The sequence below is a fragment of the Leucopleurus acutus genome, assembly GCF_964270905.1.
Source record: "Leucopleurus acutus genome assembly, chromosome: 7".
Lineage (NCBI taxonomy): Eukaryota > Metazoa > Chordata > Mammalia > Artiodactyla > Delphinidae > Leucopleurus > Leucopleurus acutus.
The window spans coordinates 96472262-96489813 of record NC_139150.1 but is presented as its reverse complement, the minus strand read 5'-3'; the positions used below and the strand labels follow the sequence as shown (position 1 = coordinate 96489813).

The following is a 17552-nucleotide window of genomic DNA, read 5'->3' as shown; positions in this document are numbered from 1 at the left end:
TAGCTATGTGTCTGTAAACATAGCATGTTTTTTTCTTTTTAAAATGTAGATATTGAATGAGAGCAATTCACTGTGGCTTGGGTTGTCCATCTGCTAGCTAAATTGTTGAGATTTGGGGTAGATGATTCCCAGTTTAGAGGCAGCATTGTAATTTGAAGGAGGCCTCCTATGGGGGACCTGCCCTCCTGTCTCATCAGAAGTGAGAGGCAACAGAATGGTGGGGACGTATCTGTAGGCCGGGTGCTCAGAGAGCACTAACAAAGAGGAAAGGAAGACATGCCTGAGACACGCCCATGCTCAGCTGCATGGAGGTAGCTGGTTCTCTGGTGCTTTGCTGCTTTCCTCGTTCTTGCCAGACTTTGCCTGCCACATTTCCCTGGCAGCATATCTCGTGGAAGGGCGGGCAGTCAGGAGCAAGATCAAGTCTTCAGACTTGGTGGTGTTGGTGTCACAGATTTGATGCTTGAAGAGCTAAGCACTCTTTTGGTACCATTTTGATCAACCGGGATGCATTCTTCTAAATGTTATTATGAAATCTCATATTTATTTAATGTTGATCTAATGAAAGTGTCACTTCTATAAAAATGACTACCTGATTGGTAATGGAAATAAAGTGGTATTTCATGTGTTTTTTATGTAATAAACTATGTTGGTATACATTTTAACTTATAAATGGGAAGAAGCATGCCTAGTTGTTTATCATTACTTGATGGGATAAATTGGAATGGGATAAATAGTTCATTTTCACAATTCTGTATCATCCTTTAAGAAGTCTACAAATGAAGTGTCTTCAATTTATTTTATTATTTGGATATTGCTGCTAAATTTTCTAATTCCTCACTACACCTCTCTTGCCATCAAATTGAGATTTAGTTCGGACCCTCTGTGTCTTCTCATCTCTCACTCAATAGCTGGCGCCCACCCCAGCAGCCTTTGGTTCACAATCGAGGGACCTGTGTGCCTTTAGTCAGAAGTCACTGTGAACGTGTTGTAGTTCTGAGTGTAGAAGGGGCCCAAGTGCTTCAGACCAGGGGACTGAAGGCACAGCTTAGCCTTGTATCTGCCCCTCTGGGCTCCGAGTTCTCCATTGACAGCTGCCAGGTGCCTCTCTTAGCTGTCTCACCTTGTCAAGTGGCAGAAACCCTATATTTCTCTTTGATCCAGTGCTTATCAGAGTATTTTTATGTGATACTTACTAAATGTTTGATTAACAATTGAATGAGATTGTTGGACAGCCCTCATTTAACTACTTTTTAAAATATAGTCCTTTGTGAAGTTGTATCTTTTATAATTCTTAAATTTGTCTTTTACTAGTTAAAAGCATCACAATAAGATTAACTTGCCTCTGATAAATCAGTGAGTGGGTTTACAGATTTTAGACACTTTATTCACATGTTCTAAAAAGTTGTTTGTTCCTGTTGCTAAACTGACCTTACTCACTTGTTCCTTCCTGGAAGTTGGTGGAAATCTCACACTTAACAACTAACCAGGTCTCTGTTGGAAATATTTAGTCCACTCACTGTCCAGCCTTGTATCCAGCTGGGTTAAGTTGTTTCTTTTGTATATCTCAGTCCCTCAGGTCTTTTCCCTCTCTCCCTTCTCACCGGGAATGTCTCTGATAGGGAGGGGCATACTTGGAGGGAAGGCTGATGCTGAAGGGGTCTTCTGGAGCGAGGCTCCCAGCCACAGGTCCTCGACATCTGGGCCGGAGGGCTCTGCCGGGCCATCGGCCCTCTCCACCCCTCACTGGGGAACGTCTGGATCCCCTGCCACTGCCTCCACTTCTGAGTTCCCCTCGGTGGACATGGCACGGCTCTGAAAGTCTGCCTTTACTCCTCAGAGTTTCTCGTTTCTCCCATGAAGCTCCAAGGCTGGAGGGGCCTGGCTGCATCCTTCCTGTATCAACTTCTGAGTTCTTTTTGCGCAGAGCATGTGGTAAAACTCTGATCTTGTTCTCCAGACTTGGGTCCTGCTGTAGTTAAAAGAACTAAAGAAGGTTTAAAAAATTTTTCTCTCTCTTGGGTAATGCCTCATTTTCAGATACTTCGAAGTTTTCCAGTTCACAGCCAGCTGGTACACTATTTATTTTAGACATCGCTGGTCCCTCCATCCCAGGGTGTGAAGCCTCATGGCTTAGCCTGGGAAGGTGAAAGGCTATATGGAACCATGATGTAAGAGAGAAAAAAAATACCAGTTTAATAATTACAATTTATCCCTATAATTACATCAACATTCTTCTTAAGCTGCTTCCATAAAAGGACCATATTTCTCTTTGTACTATACGTTTGAATTCACCAGTACACTTAAAAAGAAATTCAGACAGAAACTCAGTCCTGCAGAGTGATGGCAGGTGCCACAACTAAGTGCTGACACAAACTGTTAGAGGAGTGACCACCACAACTGAAAAAGTTCCTCTCTCTTGATGCAGAGTATGTGGGGTTCTTTTTAACTTAACTACTTTTCTTTTTTCTTTCTTTTCCTTTTAAAAGCTGGTTGACAGTTGTCTTAGTGCCTGGTTTGGTCACTTCTACTAAAATGCAAAAAGGTGTTAATAAATTAATGTCGTACATTGGTAAAGTCTTGGCATTTTTGGTTGAGGGAAGTTAAAGCAGACAAGGTCACTGGACCTTGAATTCTTATTGCTAGAGTGATATAAAAGCAAAACCTAGAGTCAGAGCTGTCCCAGTCACATATTTATAGACAAATGAGTAGCTGATTCAGTTCACAGAGTATAGAAACATTTTGGCCCAGAATTATCTTAGACAGTATTAACAACTAAACTGCTTATGTTATTTTATTTATTCTTTAGTCAAAGAAAAAGAATTATAAGACAGTTTAACCATTTGACTTTTTACTCTTGAACTAGATGTGCACTTGGATTTGGAAGACCGCCTGGCAAAATTTATGAAGACAGAAGAAGCCATTATATACTCATATGGGTTTGCCACCATAGCCAGTGCTATTCCTGCTTACTCTAAGAGAGGGGACATTGTGTTTGTGTAAGTAATCTTTACTGACATTTCTTACCAGAATTCCTTTGGAAATAATATTGGCCCTCCTAGAGAATTCCTGTGTTAGAGGTCGTCTGCCTAAAATAATATTGACTTTTTTTTTTCATTTTTAAAGAAATATATAGTCACCCAGCCAAGTAGTTCTGCAGAATTAGTGAGACCTCCACTGGAGGGATGCCTTAAAGTGTCGGTGCTTCGTTATCTGCCATTATGATTTTATTTATTGATGTTGAGAAGGCCAAACTTATGTAGGAGGGGGCCAGCCGTCTGCTTTCCCTGTGCAGCTCTGTGACAGTGTGGTGTCCTTGTGAGTCCATGGTCGTAACCCACCTAGTCACTCACACTACCTGATAAAGTCACTCCACTTCTCAGCACCCTCGCTGCGACTCTTGGTCTCTGCTGATCTTGCTTCATGGCTTGTTAAGAATATAGAAGTCATGAGTTGCAGACTTCCTTAACTTTCCAGGAACAAATCTACACACTTGCATACATGTGCACTAGATGTATGGTGTTGCTTTTTACCGTGGAGGGGAAGAGCAGAGAGGAGTAGAGTGAGGGCTGGCATAGCCCAGGCAGCTGGTTATACCCATCAGAAGCACCTGCCACTAGCCCGAGCCTCTGTTATCTTTTGAGTGGACTATTAAATGACTCTCTTAATTTAGGTCTCAGAGTGACTTTTGTTTCCTCTTTTCCTTTTTGACACCATATCCAGACACTCCATTTAAGAGCTTCCATTGTTCCTAAAATAAATATCTAAGTTCTTATTATGATCTTGTACATTCTAGACTGCTGTTTTAGACCCATTTTCTACCATTTTCCCTTAGGTGGTCATGCTGTGTAGCCTTACCAGCCTTATATGCTAGTTTCCTCTCAAGGCCTTTGCACGTGCTAAGACCCTGAGTCCCTATGCCTAGAACATTGTTCCTCCTCTCATCTCCTGCTTAATTCCTGCTCATCCTGCACATATACCACCTCTGCAGGAAAGCCTTTCCCAAGCTCTCAGACCAGGTCAAGACCCCTTGCTGCATGTGGAGAAAATTTTACAGCCAGAGGAGTTTGGTATCCTTGTGAATCCATGACCATGTAGGCACTTACATGCCTGTCAAAATCAGTTTCTCAAGCCTCCCTTAACTTATATATGTAGGTGTGGGCATGTGTGCTCATGTGCACCCGTACCCTCTGCTCTTGGCTCATCTTGCCTCACACTCACTGTACTCTTTTATAGCACATTCAACAGTTTATACCAGCCCATTGCCTAGGATAGCATGTGCCATTTAGTGGTGCTCAATAAATACCTTCAGTAAGAGAATGAATGGAGGCTGGAGCTCAGAAGAGGGGTCCAAGTGACTGGACTTCAGAGCCAGGCTTACCTCGGTCCCTGTACCATCCTGCTGCTTCTCACTTACTGTCGGAGCACCTGTAGTGCAACAAGCTCAAGCACACGCTGCAGGGCTGGCTCTTCCTAGGGGTTTTCAGCGTGTTTGTGTCCCATTCTTCCCCACAGCCCTGTGACAGTTACCTGGGAGCACTCCAGCACATGGCCTGGAGTAGAATTGTTTCCCAATGTGACCATGAAAATGAATGTTTCTATTAATTTCTTGCACATAGTTTAAAAAATCAATAATAATAAAGACTCATTACAAATTTGAGAGCCAGTGATTTAAACAGTGATTCTAGTTTTTTAATAAAGCATAGTTGCAGACAACTACAATACAGTGTCAGCCAGTGTCGCTTTATACAAGCCCCCACCATAAATTCCTTTTTGAGTTTAAAGTCCAGAAAAAGTTTACAGTTACAGTTGAACTTGTATGCTTCCTTTGTCAGATAATAAATACTATGTTGTCCTTTTGGTTTTCACTGCTAGGAAACCTAGTCTAAACTCACTTTCAAACCTTATGCCTGGTGTCTTAGAACTTCAGTTTCTAGTGAGCCATTAGACAACTTAATTATTCCCTTATACATAATTTTAAATATTCCACCTGAAATTCATTTGAAAGTAGGAACGCTAGAGTTAAAAATGGTGTTTAGTAAATTATTTGATAAATTGTTTTTGATAAATTCATTAGGCATAGACTCTATGTTCGATGTTTTATTTTCTTTCTTTTGTAGTAAACAGTGATAATGCTTTGCCGGTAGGTCTCAGAACAATGGTTGTTTATATACGTAAGTTTTTCCTTGTCACTCTGTCTTTTTTATGTTACTTTGTGTACCCTTTTCTAATGAAATGTTTTATATTGAGATAATCGTGGATTCACATACACTTGTAAGAAATAATACAGAAATTTTATGTGCCCTTTACCCAGTCTTCCCCAATGGTCACCTCTTGCAAAAGTGTAATACAGTTTCAAAAGTGGGCTGTTGACATTGATGAAGTCAAGATAATCCCTCTTGTTGCCACACCCATATCCCTTCTACTCTACCCACTCTTTAACCCCTGGCAGCCACTAATCTATTCTCCATTTCTATAATTTCATCATTTCAAGATTGTTGTACAAATGTAATCATACAGTAGGTAAAACATTTGAGGATTGGCTTTTCTCATTCAGCATTAATTATTTGGAGATTCTCCAGAGTTGTTATGTGAATCAAGAGTTTGTGCCTTTTGATTGCTGAGTCATATTCCATGGTATGGATACACCACAGTTTGTTGAACCATTCACCTATTAAGGATATCAGAGTTGTTTCTAGTTTGGGGCTGTTACAAATAAAGGTGCTGTAAATATTCCTGTATAGGTTTTTCTGTGTACATAAGTTTTCATTTCTTTGGGATATATGCCAAGGAATGCAGTTGCTGGTCATAAAGTATTGTGCATTAAGCTTTTTAAGAAATTGCTAAACTTTACCAGAGTGGCTGTATTATTTTACATTTCCATCAACAGTGTATAAATGATCTAGTTTCTCCAACATCCTCAGGAGCATTTGGTGTTGTCACTTTTTTTTTTTTTTTTTAGCCATTCTGATAGGTGTGTACAGATATCTCATTGTAGTTTTAGTCTATATTTCCCTGATGCTACCATACTTACTGTTTTTAGACTTTGGTCTTGGCATCAGGGTAATACTTCATAAAGTCAATTTGAAAGTGTTCCCTCTTATTTTCTGGAGAAACTGTATAAAACTGTTGTTAGTTCTTTAAATGTTTGGTAGAATTCTCCAATAAAAACAGCTGGACCTGGAGTTTTGGGGGGGGTTTTTTGGAAGTATTTTAACTATGAATTTAATTTCCTTAATACTTGTAAGGCTATTCAAATATTGAGTGAGTTGAGGTAGTTCGTGTTTTTCAAGGAGTTGGTCCATTTCTTCTAAATCGTCAAATTTGTATGTGTAGCATTGTTTGTGATAGTCCCTTCTAATGTCTGCAGATCCCTGTTTCCTTCCTAACTGGTAATTTCTGTCTACTCTCTTTTTTTGTCATTTTTGCTAGAGATTTGTCAATTTTATTGATCTTTTCAAAGAATCAGCTCCTTGTTTCATAGATTTTTCTACATTGTATTTTTGTTTTCATTTCTACTGATTTCTGGTATTATTTCCTGCCTTCTGCTCATTTGAAGTTTAGTTTCCTCTGTCTAGGTTCTTGAGGTGAGAACTTCAATTACTGATTTGAGACTTTTCCTCATTTCTAATGTAGTAGTGCTGTGAATTTCCCTGTCATCACTGCTATAGTTGTGTTCCACAAATTTTGATGTGTTTATTTTCATTTTTGTTTAGTTCATTTCTGTATTTTGTTTCTCTTTAGACTCTCTCTTTGACCCGTGAGTTATGTAGAAGTGTGTTGTTTAGTTTCCAGGCGTTTGGAAATTTTTAATTTGTTACAGTTTGTTTTATGGCTCATGATGTGGTCTATCTTGGAATATGTTCCATAGTCACTTAAAAAAGAATATTCTGGTAAATACAGAAAAAGGCCACGTGAGGACACCAGTGAGAAGGTATCACTCCATGATAGGACACATATGATTAATTTCCTTCTTTATACATTTCTGTTTTTCATATTATAGTATTCGATGATCAAATGTTACACTGACCATTATTTTTTAAAAGCCACTGATATGCAAATTAAAAACCAAAAAAACATACAGAACATTCATTTGCCACTTCTATCCTTTAATCCACTAAGAGAAGCGCTAGTTTTACCTGTCGACTTCCTAAGGTATACTTATATAAAAGTTTTAGTGAGACAAAAAGCAATTTACATATGAAACTTTATTTACCTTTTGAGAAAAAAAATTTTTTTGTCATTATCATTAAATAGAAAAAAAATATTCTGCTGAATGGAGTGTTCTATAAATGACAATTAGATCTTTCTAGTTGATGGTGTTATTGAGTTCTTTTATATCCTTGCTGATTTTCTGTTTGGTAGTTCTGTCAGTTGTTGTAATTTGTCAATTTCTTGTTTCACTTTTATTAGTTTTTGTGTCTTTTGTAGCTCTGTTATTTGGTGCATATTTAGGATAAGTTTTCCTGGTTAGTTGATTCTTTTTATCATTATATAACATCCTTCTGTGTCTCTGGTAATTTTCTTTGTTCCAAAGTCTACTTTATCAGATTTTAACATAGGCACTCTGCTTTCCCTTTTGAATGTTTGCATGGTGTGTTTATTGTATGTAATATATATGTATACCCTTACTACCTATATTACTGTATATAACATACATACATATATATAGCATATAACTATATATATATAACTACATGTATACACACACACACACATTCCCTTACTACCCATCTCATTACATTTGAAGTGAATTTCTTATAGACAGCATGTTTAATCCAATCTGCCACTCCCTGTCTTTAAATTGTATATTTTAGCCATTTACATTTAATGTAATTATTGATATATGGTATCTTAAATCTCCCAATTTTTATTTTTTGTTTCTTATTTGTTCTCTCTGTTTTTTGTTTTCTTTTCTCTTTTTCCTGCCTTTCTCAGGGTTAATTGAATGAGTTTTGGAGTTCCATTTTTATTTATCTCATTTATTTTATTTATTTGTTTTCGAGTGTTTCTCTTTGTATAGTTTTTTAGTCATTGCTCTAAGTATGATGTTATATGTATGCATAAGTTATCACATTCTACGGGTGTTATTTTACCAGTTCAGTTATAGAATCTTTTATCTTCCTTTACATCCCCTTACTCTCCTTATTTATAATACAGTTGTTTTAAGTATTTCCTGTAAACAGTTTGAGAACCACATCAGAGAGTGTTATAATTTTTACTTCAACCATCCAAAATAACTTAGAAAACTCAAGAGGGGAAGAAAAGCCTAGTGTGTTTGTTCATACTCTTTACAGTGTTTTTTCTTCCTTCCTGATAATCTAAGATTCTTTTATTTATTTATTTTTTCTATGTGGAGAGCTTTCTCTAGCCATTCCTTTAGGGGAAGTCAGCTTGGGACAGAGTCTCTTAGTTTTTTTTCAACTGAGAGTGTCTTCTCCCCCTCATTCCTAAAGGATATTTTTGCTAGTTTTGGATTCTTGGTTGCTAGGTCTTTTTTTTCAGCATTTGAAATACATTGGGACACTTTTTTCTGGTGTTAATGGTTCCTTGTTTTTTGTTGTTGTTGTTAATGGTTTCTTATGAGAAATCTACTGTCACTCAAATTGCTTTTCTCTTACAAGTAAGGTGTCATTTTTCTTGTGCTGATTTCAAGATTATTTTCTTTGTCATTAGTTTTCAGAAGTTTGACTATAATTGTATTGGCATTTATTTGTTTGGGTTTACCTGCAAGAATTTTGCTCAGCTTCTTTAATCTATAGTTTTAAGCTTATTCTTTAATCTATAGGTTTTCAGCCATTATTTCTTTAAGTACCTTTTTAGTCCTACCCTCATTCTCTTTAGAACTCCACAGACTTGAATGCTGCATATTTTATTGTAGTCTCACAGGTCCATGAGACTGTTCTTTTCTTTCTAGTCTACTTTCTCTCTGCGATTTACATTGACTTGATTTCTACTGTTACATCTTTCAGCTCACTGATTCTTTCCTCTCTCCATTCTGCTGCTGAATTCATCCACTATGCTTTTTCTTTTGACTATTTTGCTTTTTAGTTCTAATATCCCCACAGGATTCTTCTTTGTATCTTCCTTTTCTCTGCTGCAGCTTCCTGTTTTTTCATTTGTTTCAAGCATGTTCATAATTACTCATGAAACATTTTTATCATGACTGTTTTAAAGTCATTATCAGATCATCCTGACAGCTCTGTCATCTCAGTACTGGCATTTGTTGATTGTTTTTTGTTTGTTTGTTTGTTTTTTCATTGTGTGATATTTTCTGGTTCTTGGTATGACAAGTGAAACATGAACAGTTTCATATTATGCTGTTATAGTTTATGCTTTATTTAAACTTTCTGTTTTAATTGGCTTTCTCTGACAGTCTTCCAACAAGGGCAAGGGGGCACTGCTGCCTCATTACTGTCAGGTGGAAGTACAAGTCTAGGGTCCCCACAGGGCCTCCATTGACACTGAGGTGGGGTCATTTTCATTTCTTCTGGTTGTTGGTGAGAGTCCTACTCTTCTCTGAGCCTCCCCTGACACAGCCTAAGCATAGGCAGGGGAGAGTGTCTCTCCCTGCAGGGGATTGGAAGTTAGGTCTCTCCACACAGTCTTCACTAACACCACAGTGGGAGCCACTTGTTACTACCCAGCAGAGATACAAGTTCTGGCTCCCTTCTCTGACAGCGCCCACAGGGGTATTGGGGAGCTTTGTTATGGCCTTGTGGCGGTTAGAGTCTGGGCCTCCCTCTCAGCCTTTGCTAGTGTGGAGGGGACAGGCCCAGGTTTTTCTGTGGTTTGGCTGCAGTAGAGACATTTGCCGGGCTGCCCCCTTTCCTATCCCTTTGGCTACAGAGAGCAGACTTTCATCAGAGCTTTTCTGTCTCTGCCTGTTGGCATTTCCAGTTTGCCAGCTACATCAGCTCCAAGTTAGGAAAATCCAGGAACTTGTTTCATGTCATTTCTCAGGTCCCTCGCTGGTCTGCCTTTTCTCTCCATTTTTCAGCATCATCTTATGTTTGTCTTATACATGATGTCCAGGATTTTTGGTTGTACCCAGTGAGAAAAATAGGGAAAATACGTCTATTTTCTCAGAAGTAGAAGTGTTGCATGTACTTTTAAATAATACACTTAATTTAAGAAATATATCCTGCCCCCCATTAACTCAATTGAGGAGATCTTACTGAAGATTAATCTGCATGACTCAGAGTTCTCCCCTGGGTTATGTAGAGTCAGTAACCCAGTATTCCTTTTGATGGCAAGTGGTGGCCAGTCAAATCAGAGATGCCACTGATGGTGAGGTACACCAGTATTTCATTTATTTTTCAGAAAGAGAAGAGTACTTTGAATAATATGCCATCCATATAGTAAGATGCATGCTGATTTCTCAGATGTCAAAATATGGCAAGAGTTTGCTTCCTGGAACAGAATCAGTATGGTAGTTATGTGGAAAGGCTTGCAGAGTGAAGTGCAAACAATAATGTATTAAAGTTCAAACATGTTTTATTTATTTGCCATGTTCAGTTTAACAAGTGGATGTTGGTCAACTTACAAAAGCAAGCATTCCTTTTCTGAGAATGTTGACAAGACCCTTTAAACCCCAGTTTGGTGGATCTCTCTTCCTTGCAGAGATAAAGCTGCCTGCTTTGCTATTCAGAAGGGATTACAGGCATCACGTAGTGACATTAAGCTGTTTAACCATAATGATATGGATGACCTGGATCGACTATTGAAAGAACAAGAAATTGAAGATCAAAAGGTATGATTCTTAAAAAAATAAAACAATAAATAAATTAAAATAAAATAAAATTTTAAAAAGGTATTCTTTTGAAGAAAATTACGCAGTTCTTTTGTACTTTCTAACCAACTGAATTATAAGTGAAATGGTAATTTGTCATGAAAACTTGCTTGTGGATCACATTTGGACATTAAATAAGGGTGTTTCTACTTATTAAATATACCTCAGATTAGAGAGTCAAGCCTGATAGTAATTGCCTCATCATTGCCATAATTATATATGGCAAATTTGAGGGAAGGTTATCTAGACAGCTTTCTAAAAGAGAGAAAGAAAAACAGCATGCATTTTGGGGCTGGAGGGATGTACACTCAACTCTACAGAAGTAACAACAGAACTCATTAGGGCATTAACAAGATGTATCTAGTGAATTCAAAATAGGCTTATTCATATTAGAATAAATCATGTATCAATTCACCGGAAGACACTATGGCGGCAGATCTTAATTTATGAATTTATGAACAAAGTGAAGACTCTTTCTCCCTACCCCAACCTCATCCCAGATCTCTGAGCAGCTGCTCCCTGTGGGAAGCAGCTGCCTCAAGCATGGTTTCCTTCTACCTTGCAACCTATTTACACTTCTTCTCAAGCACCTGTGTAGTCCCTTGGAACAGGGAGGGAATTAGGCAGGTGGAACTTGCTCCTTGTTGTTCTGATAGAGAGTGGAACAGAGGAATCGTGTTCAAAGCATCACTGTTAGAATTAGCATTTATTTGCCCCTGACAACATGATCAGAGAACGTAGTTCTGTGGTCTGTGGTTCTCCATCAGGAACCACTGTGTGTGGATTGTACTGGGAACCCATTCACCACATCCTTTGTCTCAAACACCACTTTCAAGTGGACTTTCCCAGTGTAACTCGTCCGTTACTAGAGTAACTGATAAAAATGGTCATCACATCCTTAATTTTGTGTTAATTTCCATTTTTCCAGATATTTGCATTATTCCTTTTGGATTCTATCATCTTTGTTGAGGTGATAGCCTAAGAGCAGCACTTCATGATTATACACATTCTTGTGATGAATATGTATAGACTTATGCTATTTTATGCTGAGTGTGCTATAGACAGTGTTTTATAATTATACAATTTAGAAAAATCTATAGGGAAAATCTTAAAATTGAGACCATTCCACCGATGAATTTTTTCTACAGATTGTAAAAAGATGTCCCTTTTCTGATTCAGTAATGGAATGCTACCGTATTGAAAAACACTGCCTTAGAAAGTGTGACCAATGAACCAGTCTGCTGTAGAGTTACTTTGCCAAGTTAGCATTGTACAAATTTGGAAGACAACATATTCAAGTTCTGTGTGTGTGTTGTGTAAGATTTATAATCTGTGGGACTTTTTTTTTAATGAATAACAAATAAAGTTATCTTAAAATTTATTTCCATTTTATAGTTTTTACCTTTTTACTAATTAATTTATACTACATATTCCTGCCAAGAGTAGGCTTTCTAAATTACTTTACATTTTGGTTTTTAGAAATAATTCTTTTTTAATTTTGTTTTCACAAAAATAATAAATGTTAAATTTTTAAATATTTTGTACTTAGATGCTTATATTTCCTTTGAAAGTAAGTTAAATAATCTGAGTTTGGATCAAACTCTTTTTGTCAGTTTCCCAACTAATGGGGTTCATATGTTTTTTCATTCCTTTTCTTATAGAGTTCTCTTATCCCCTATTAATCCTTCTTAAAAAAAAAAAGACAGTTGATAAAAACAGCAGTTCATAGAAGAAATGCAGATAACTGAGCAAATAGAAAATAGTCTGACTTCACTAACAATTACAAAAATTAGGGTAAGAGGTTTTGCCTGTCCAATTAGGGAAAACTTTTTATGGTAATAATCACTGCCACACTGATGTATGTGAGGATACAAAGGGCCTTCCAAAAACTCTGAGGAGAGCTTCAGTTGGCACAGCCTTTCTAGAGGGTAAATGGGCAGGTATATTCTGGGATTCTTAAATATCCATACCCTCTGGAGTGCTGTCTTTAGAAGAGAATCAGAAGTGGTGTCAAAGATCGAAGGGTATTCACGTGATGTAAAAAAACAAAATGAGGGAAACAACCTAAATCCAACACTGTGGGAGTAGTTAAATAATTTACGGTATATCTACAAGGTGGAATATTAAATCTCCATTAAAATCATGGTTTAAATAATATTAAATAATGTGAAAATGTTCACAACATAATATTTTAAAACCTCACGTCCTAGAATGATTAAAACCCTGATTTGAACAAGGTAATTCACAAACATATGTAGTTACAAGAAAAAGTTACCAGTGTGTGGTGTAACGAGCTCATTTGTTAAATTCTTTTTTGTACTTTTCCATTTCCCAAGAATATTCCAAAAATAAAATATTCCTTTATTGAGTATTTTAAGATCATAAGAAAGATACTTTGTTTTTTAAAGGCAGGGAGAGGCGGGATGCCCCCATGTCCTCAGCTGTGACCTCCCAGCGGACCCACAGCCTTCAGGTTTGAGTTAGTGACAGAGTGAAGATGACCAAGAATGATGTAAACTTTTGCATGCTTCAGCCGACACTTTTCTGAGCATTACCATACAGCTGTGGGTTCTAAAATACCCCTTAAAGAATAGCTCTGATATTTGAGTTTCTAATTGTTCATTAGAAGCTTAGAGGCAAGAAACCTTTGAGTAGAAAGGTGGCGGCAAACTCTGTGGAATTTTTTCAGTGCAGTGTACCTGAAACATCTACAAATTCAGCAATGGGAGTGGTTTATTAGTGATATGACATCAGTGGGTTGTGGGAAGGTGTGTGTTACTTGAAAGAGTCCCTCCACTGCACCACCTTCGAACGTCACTGGGTGAGGTCATGGTCCAGTTTTACTTGAACCAGTAGTGAGGAGTAAGGAAGGAAAAGGGTTTCATCTGTTTTTTGGTAAATAAGGGAGATCAGGGTTTGTCTGTTTTCTAACTTTTTATTAGGAAAATTTCTGGCACATTCAAAGGAGACAGTAGTATAGTGAAGCCCCCTGTACCCTTCTCCTGGCTTTGTTTTCAATATTCTGCCATTCTTGTATCATCTGAACGTTCGCCTAACTCCCCACTCAATCTCTGTGATGATGATGATTGTCATCATCATTAGAGTTCTTTTTATTTTAGGTAAAATTTACAGACATTGAAATACATTAGTCCTAGTTATACAGTTTTGACCAGTGGTTATACCCGTGTAGCCCAGGTATCATGGCCCCCATCATGACATAAAACGTCCCCATCTCCCCCAGAAAGTTCCCTTGGGTCCCTTCCCAGTCATTCTGGGCTTGGAGGGTTTTGTTTGTGTTTTAGTATTCTCAGTGTCTAAACAGTTTGTGTTTGTGTGTGAGGCCTCCTAGTTGACTGTGTGACCTGAAAATATGTCTGAGAGAAGAAAGCACTGTTTTTCATCTCAAAATAACAGGATCTCAAACCTTGAGCTTGAAATTAATTTAGTTTGACTATCTATTTGTTGATTTATCTTGGTGAATAAATCTTGTAGGGTGAAAGTGCTAGAGAGCACATAACAGATTATGTATTTGGAGTTACTGAAATTTAAAACATCTACTTTTTTTTTCTTTTAAAGAATCCTCGCAAGGCTCGTGTAACTCGACGTTTCATCGTAGTCGAAGGGTTGTATATGAATACTGGAACTATTTGCCCTCTTCCAGAATTGGTGAGCAACCATGTTTATTTATTATTTTAGTATTCAGACTATTTGGCACTTAGGCCTTTTGTTTATGACCATTTTTAATGTATAATGTCTGCATTGCTTTGCTTAATAGGTATCATAAGCAAATTCTGATCATACTAGGGAAGTAGATTAACGTTAAATGCCAACCCTGACCTTTAAAGAGTAATCAAGACAGGTTTTTTGTTTTTGTTTTTTTTTGCGGTATGCGGGCCTCTCACCGCTGTGGCCTCTGCCGCCACAGAGCACAGGCTCCGGATGCGCAGGCCCAGCGGCCACGGCCCACGGGCCCAGCCGCTCCGTGGCATGCGGGATCCTCCCGGACCGGGGCACGAACCCGTGTCCCCTACATCGGCAGGCGGACTCCCAACCACTGCGCCACCAGGGAAGCCCAAGACTGAGTTTTATAAAACCAACTTTATTGAGGTATAATTGACACATAATAAAATATACTCACTTTAAGTGTACAGTTCGATAAGTTTTGACAGATGTATACTCCCCTATCACCACCACCACCACAGTCAAGATATAGAACATTTCTGTCACTCCAGAAGTCCCTCATGCCCCTTTGTAATCAGTACCCCATTCCTGGCTGCAAGCCACTGTTGACTTGCTTTCTGTTCCTGTAGTTTTGCTTTTTGTAGAACTTCGTATAAATGAAATCATATAATATGTACTTTTTAAAAATCAGCTTTTTAAAAGGGGATACAGTACACTGTCTTTAGAAACCATGACTGTTGAGATTTTTTTTTAGGTGAAATTCACATAACATAAAACTAGCCATTTTAGAGTGTAGAGTTCAGTGGCATTTAGTACGTGCGCAGTGTTGTGCACTCATCAACTAGATAGTTGTAAAACTTTTTTGTCACTCCCAGAGAAGACCCAGTACCCATTAAGCAATCACTCCGCATTTTTCCTTGCCCCCAGCCCCCACCAGTCTGCTTTCTGTCTGTATGGATTTACCTATTCTGGGTATTTCTGATAAATGGAATCATATAATATATGACTATGGCTTCACTCACTTATAATGTTTTCATCGTTCATCCAATTTGTGGCATCATTTATCAGTACTTCATTCCTCTTTTTTTCTTTTAATTTATTTAATTTTGGCTGCGTTGGGTCTTCGTTGCTGTGTGTGGGCTTTCTCTAGTTTTGGCAAGCAGGGGCTACTCTTCGCTTCATTCCTTTTTAAAGCTAAGTAATATTCCATTGTGTGGGTATATCACATTTTGGTTTTTTTGTTAACAGATATTTGGATTGCTTCACCTTTTGGCATTTGTGAATAGTGCTGCTGTGAACATTCATGTACAAGTATTTGTTTGAATCCTTGTTTTCAACTCTTTTGTGTATGTGCCTAGCAGTGTAATTGCTGGATCATGTGGTAATGCTATTTTTAACTTATTGAGGAACTGCCATACTGTTTTCCACAGTGGCTTATACCATTTTACATTCCCACCAGCAATGGAGGAGGGTTTCAGTTTCTCTACATCCTTACCAATGTATACTTTTTTTTTTTTTAATTTTTGCCATTCTAGTGGGTGTGAAGTATATTTGCATTTCTGATTTACATTTCATGAATGACTAATAGTGTTGGGCCACTTTTCTTGTGTTGGCCATTTGTATATCTTTGGAGAAATGTTTGTAGAAGTCCTTTGCCCATTTTTAAACTGGGTTGTCTTTTTGTAAAGTTCTTTATGTATTCTGGGTACTAGACCCTTTCCAGGTACGTGGTTTGCAAATATTTTCTCTCATTCTATAGGTTGTCTTTTCATTTCTTTGATAGTGTCCTTTGATGCACAAAAGTTTTTAATTTTGGCAAAGTCCAATTTATGTAGTTTTTTGTTGTTGCTTGTGCTTTTAGTGTCATATCTAAGAAATATATTGCAGGGTATGAAGATACACCCCTGTGTTTTCTTCTGAGATTTTTATAGTTTTAACTCTTATTTTAGGTCTTTGATCCACTTTGACTTAATTTTTGTATATTCTGTGAGAGAGGGATTCAGCTTCATTCTTTTGCATGTGGTTATCCATTTGTCCCTGTACCAGTTGTTGAAGAAACTATTGTTTTCCCATTGAATGGTCTTGGCACCCTTGCCGAAGTCAATTGACTGTAGGTATATGGGTTTATTTCTGGACTCTCAGTTCTATTCCATTTGCCTATATGTCTAGCCTTATGCCAGTACCATGCTTAATTACTTAATTCATGTAGCTTTGTGGTAAACTTTGAAATCAAGATGTGAGTTCTCCATTTTTGTTCTTTTTCAAGATTGTTTTGGTTATTTGGCGTCCCTTGAAATTCCATTTGAATGTTAGGATCAGCTTTTCCATTTCTGTAAAAAATTACATTGAGATTTTTTTATAGGGATTGTAGTGAATATTTAGATTACTCTGGGAAGTATTGCCGTCGTAATGATACTAAGTCTTGTCATTGATGAACATGGAATGTATTTCCATTTATTTCAATTTTCTTCAATTTCTTTCAGTATTGTTTGTGGTTTTTACTGTAAAGTCTTGTACCTCTTGGGTTACATTTTTTTTTTTTTTAAGAAGATGTTGGGGGTAGGAGTTTATTAATTTATTTATTTTTGCTGTGTTGCATATTCGTTTCTGTGCAAGGGCTTTCTCTAGTTGTGGCAAGCGGGGGCCACTCTTCATCGCGGTGCGCGGGCCTCTCACTAGCGCAGCCTTTCTTTTTGCGGAGCACAGGCTCCAGACGCGCAGGCTTAGTAGTTGTGGCTCACGGGCCTAGTTGCTCCGCGGCATGTGGGGTCCTCCCAGACCAGGGCTCGAACCCGTGTCCCCTGCATTAGCAGGCAGATTCTCAACCACTGCACCACCAGGGAAGCCCCTCTTTGGTTAAATTTATTCCGAAGTATTTTATTCTTTTTTATGCTATTATAGATGGAATAGTTTTCTTAATTTCCTTTTTGGATTGTTCACTACTAATTATAGAAATACAGATGACTTTTGTGTATTGATCTTGCATCGTTCAACTTTTGCTGAACTTGTTTATTAGCTGAAACAGTATTTTTGTGGATCGTATTCTGTATATAAGATCATGTCATCTGTGAATAGAGCT

The 17552-nt window shown here is 37.8% G+C and overlaps 1 protein-coding gene across 1 annotated transcript in view; it reads left to right on the top strand.

The window, feature by feature from the left end:
• SPTLC1 (serine palmitoyltransferase long chain base subunit 1) overlaps positions 1 to 17552 on the top strand; it is a 74499-nt gene that overhangs the window by 40044 nt on the left and 16903 nt on the right. The window contains exons 6-8 of the mRNA XM_082841989.1: positions 2867 to 2999; positions 10624 to 10753; positions 14369 to 14458. Coding sequence (XP_082698115.1) covers positions 2867 to 2999; positions 10624 to 10753; positions 14369 to 14458 — 353 coding nt within the window. The remainder of the gene's footprint in view (positions 1 to 2866; positions 3000 to 10623; positions 10754 to 14368; positions 14459 to 17552) is intronic.